General features: G+C 35.5%; 2 protein-coding genes across 5 annotated transcripts in view; one reads left to right on the forward strand and one right to left on the reverse strand.

Moving 5' to 3' along the window:
* Window positions 1-2,266, reverse strand: part of LOC106526683 (cytosolic 5'-nucleotidase 1A) — a 12,396-nt gene extending 10,130 nt beyond the window's left edge. Inside the window, exons 1-2 of the mRNA XM_014021345.1 lie at window positions 2,111-2,266; window positions 1,737-1,853 (exon numbers count right to left, since the gene is read on the reverse strand). Of these exons, the coding sequence (XP_013876799.1) occupies window positions 1,737-1,853; window positions 2,111-2,146 (153 nt within the window). The 5' untranslated portion in view covers window positions 2,147-2,266. The remainder of the gene's footprint in view (window positions 1-1,736; window positions 1,854-2,110) is intronic.
* Window positions 2,267-2,588: 322 nt separating this feature from the next.
* gtse1 (G-2 and S-phase expressed 1) overlaps window positions 2,589-3,759 on the forward strand; it is a 27,551-nt gene continuing 26,380 nt past the window's right edge. For 2 of the 4 annotated variants that reach the window (XM_014021342.1, XM_014021344.1), the window contains exons 1-3: window positions 2,589-2,650; window positions 2,937-2,976; window positions 3,064-3,121. In XM_014021342.1, coding sequence (XP_013876796.1) covers window positions 2,955-2,976; window positions 3,064-3,121 — 80 coding nt within the window. In that variant the 5' untranslated portion in view covers window positions 2,589-2,650; window positions 2,937-2,954. Of the gene's footprint in view, window positions 2,651-2,889; window positions 2,977-3,063; window positions 3,122-3,759 lie in introns of those variants that run through there. The other 2 variants (XM_014021341.1, XM_014021343.1) reach the window with 2 other exon arrangements.

The raw sequence follows: 3,759 nt of genomic DNA on the forward strand, positions 1-3,759 counted from the left end.
GAGGTAAATATAATGGACAACACCTTTACTACTACTAGGCTGAACTGTGTAGATATTACTGGTACTGATGTTCTGTCCAGTCAGCATATGGTACTGTATATCCTGTAGTTTGTGATTATATATCAGAGTAAAAATCTCTGTAACGTTTTTTTCCTCCATCCATACATTTCATAAGCTAAGCGGTGGAGGGGCCGACCGCCTTCATCTTATGACCAGCTGAAGGAATTTGTCTTTAGTCACTTCAGTGTGAATGAAGAACCAGGAAACAAATGCAAAATTAGAATAATATATTTATGACACACATGACTCTTTATGTGTGTATATAATCACAAACTACATGATATTCCATATGCTGACTGGACAGATCAGTACCAGTAATATCTACACAGTTCAGCCTAGTAGTAGTAAATGTGTTGTCCATTATATTTACCTCTCACAATGTTATCCTAACATAATAACAATATTAATAAAAAATAATAATAATTTGTTGGAACAGCAAATTTGTCTTTTAGTGATGGAAAGGGGCTTCTACTGTAAATACGTTAGCAAATACCTATAATGAAAAGTTCCCAGACTGCTTATAGATTTATCTCTTGAGCAAATACATATTTTTTTACATATCACAACATCAACAATTTTCTCAGCTTTAATTTAAGCCATATTTTATAGAAATCGGATAAGAAATGAGGGTGCTATGAATATTTTTGTGACAGATTGACGCACATCCCACATTGAAACTCCACCGTTTTGTTGACATGACTCAATGCATAGTAATGGCTCCTGTGACGGCTCGTCGCTAGCTCTAGCAGCTATAGGTGATGTCCAATCCAGTAATATAGATCAATGATTGTAACTTTTACACTTTTTGAATTATTTAGCGAAAATCAAAAAAGCAGTAGTTCAAAACTAAAAAAGATGAAAAGAAAACAAAACTAGAACAAATATTTCAGAGAGCATCTGTTGTGAGGAAATAAAAGATAGCTGTTTTTGTGTGAGGGATATTTTGTAACGAAAGCTTGTTTTGCTATTTTTAGCTTTTATCTACAATTTTACAGATTTAAACTTTAAGCAACTGTTTTGCTGATTTTACCTTCAAGCTTAGGTTTTGGTCTTTCTATCTTTATCTACAGTTTTGCTGATTTTAGCTTTTGGCAAATGTTTTGTTTATTTTAGCTTCTAGGTATTGTTTTTCTTGTTTTAGTTTTTTTATACTGTTCTGCAGATGTTAAATTTGAACTACAGTTGATATTAGCCTCTAGCTACAGGTTTATTATTTTTTAGCTTTTAGTTGATGCTTTTTATTTTAGCTTTTACCAACTGGTCTGCTGATTTGAGCTTTTAACTACAGTTTTGTTGAATATAAATATTAATTTTGTGTATGTATATATATATATATATATATATATAAATTCTTTTTCAAGGGAGGCCTGGGCCTATTGTTCATGTTTTTGTGGGGTGGGGGAAACCGGAGTACCCCGAGAAATAATAATCTAATAATCATTAGCTAAAAGTTAAAACATTAAAATAAATATACTTCTTTTTATCTTAGCTTCCAGCTACAGTTTGGCTGATTTCAGTTTTTAAAGTTTTGCTAATTTTAGATTTAAGCTGCTGTTTTGTTGACTTTAGCTGCTTTGTTTCAACACATTTCTAAACTTTTGAACTGTTCAGTATAAGGTCTTCAGCTCTCAGGGTTTGACAGAAAGCCTGGTTTCTCTCCTGGTCGTGAATCTGACCTGTAGCAGAGGAAAAGCCACACCTCCTCTGTAGGCAGGACCATCATCTTCTTCGGTCTCTGATTCAAAAAGTGCCCGGGACGTTACAGCCACAACCACAGCATGGTCCAAGTCTTTCTGCAGGAGAGACACAGAAGAGCTGTTCATGTTCAACAGTCTCCTAAAGGACCAGAGTTCAGCAGAATGTGGTTCTGGACCACCGACAGGAAGGACCGAAAGGAGCTCAGTTAGAACCCAGATCAGATCAAACTGGAACAGTAAAGAGAAACAAGATGTTTTGACTGCTTTTAGACTTTAAATTTTGTCAGAACCACTGGAGACATCTGGTTTAACCAACATGGTTAGGAACAGATTTGTTCAGATTAGTCTCTTACCTGTTGGACATCTTGGTTCTGGACCATGGACACCATGTTTGCACTCTGTAGGACACAAGTGATTTAATAATTCTCGCAATTGCCTACAAGCCTAACTTAATGCAGTTGGGTTTGTTTTGCTTCCGCCTGGCCTCCTCCTCCTTCTTCTTTTGTTTTATTAACTGTGTCAACTGACGGTGTGTCCTACCGCCATCTAAGGGTGTGGAGTGTGAACAGATGTTCACCTTTATATAAAATGAAAGTCAATATTTACAAGTGGATATTTAAGTGTTTGTCTAGCCTAACAACAAATTACTTGCCATATCTTTTATTTTAATGGTTATGGTTGTAATTTTGGCAGGAACAGATCGCGGCTGGCTTTGAACTACAAGTCCCAGACTTCCCTTTCCCTACACGTCACATGCCTCAGTACCAATGAGGTCGTGCGCATCCGTCACGTGACTAGTCTCGCAGCAGATTTGAATTATTCGTAAGGTGTGTTTTCATCTCGCAGTTTTGAATGTGAAGCAGAACTTTTTCGAGTGTTAATAGAAACTAGAGGTTTGTACTTTTTAAAAATAATAACTCTGTGGCATCGGAAGTGTTAAATACGAGGCTAAAATGACTCAGTTTCAGGTCAAGTCTTTATTTAAACTAAAGCTAATGTCCGTTCTGATTAATTTAGCTTAAGTGACTTGCTATATGCTAACAAAGCTAATGCTATATTTGATACACAAGATTCGCTATACACCAGCTTGAGATATCGTTGTGTTTTAAACTCCATCTGTGATAATTTTAAGCGTTGACATGAATTAAGGGCAGAGTCGTGTGTTTGTTTCCCTGACAGAAGAGAGCAAATAGCGGGATGGACCTCGGAGTAAACGGTGGTAAGTTCTGGCCTCGGCTCACCTGGTCTGTCCTGATATATCGTGATTTTACTGTAAAGTTTGGGTCATTTTGTTCTTTCTGAACAGATCTGTGCCTTCTGCAAGATGAGAAGTTCGACTTTAATGTTTCTCTGTCACCTGCCAGGTGAGAATCCACGTGACTGGTTTTCTAAAACCTTTTGGAGTTAGCATAATAAACTTTAACCACATTTACTTGGTTATTCTTGGGGAAAAGTTTACTTTAAATGCAGCTACAGTCCTCACCAAAAACACAGGTAATTCTAGTTTTCCATATTTGTTGGTAGTTTTTACAGAATACTGGTAAATATATGTTTCCAGTAATTTTTGTAAAAGAATAACTTAATAAGTTAACCTTGAAATAACCTAAAAAGCATCCTGTTGATTTTGTGTATTGTAAATTTAAAGTAAATACTCTATTATATTTTTGTAGCAGTTTTTCCACAATATTTGTTGACTGTACAGCTGAAATAAATCTCTCTTAAAGCAGTGGTTCCCAAACTTTTGATCTTCTGACCCTCAAAATATCCATGGCAAAAACTTGTGACCCCAAATATTACTGGTCTGAGTACACGAACTTCATTAATAACCCTAAAAACACAGGCTTTTTGACAATCTAAACAGCTTGTACACAAATAAAATACTTTTTTTTTCTTATTTTGTGTTTTTGTAATAATTATAGGGAAAATATTACATCAGCATTTATTTTATTACCCTTTAAATTGATTTCTGGAGATTATCCAAGGTGCTTCATGACCCATAATT

Source organism: Austrofundulus limnaeus, unplaced genomic scaffold (assembly GCF_001266775.1).
Source record: "Austrofundulus limnaeus strain Quisiro unplaced genomic scaffold, Austrofundulus_limnaeus-1.0 Scaffold288, whole genome shotgun sequence".
NCBI lineage: Eukaryota > Metazoa > Chordata > Actinopteri > Cyprinodontiformes > Rivulidae > Austrofundulus > Austrofundulus limnaeus.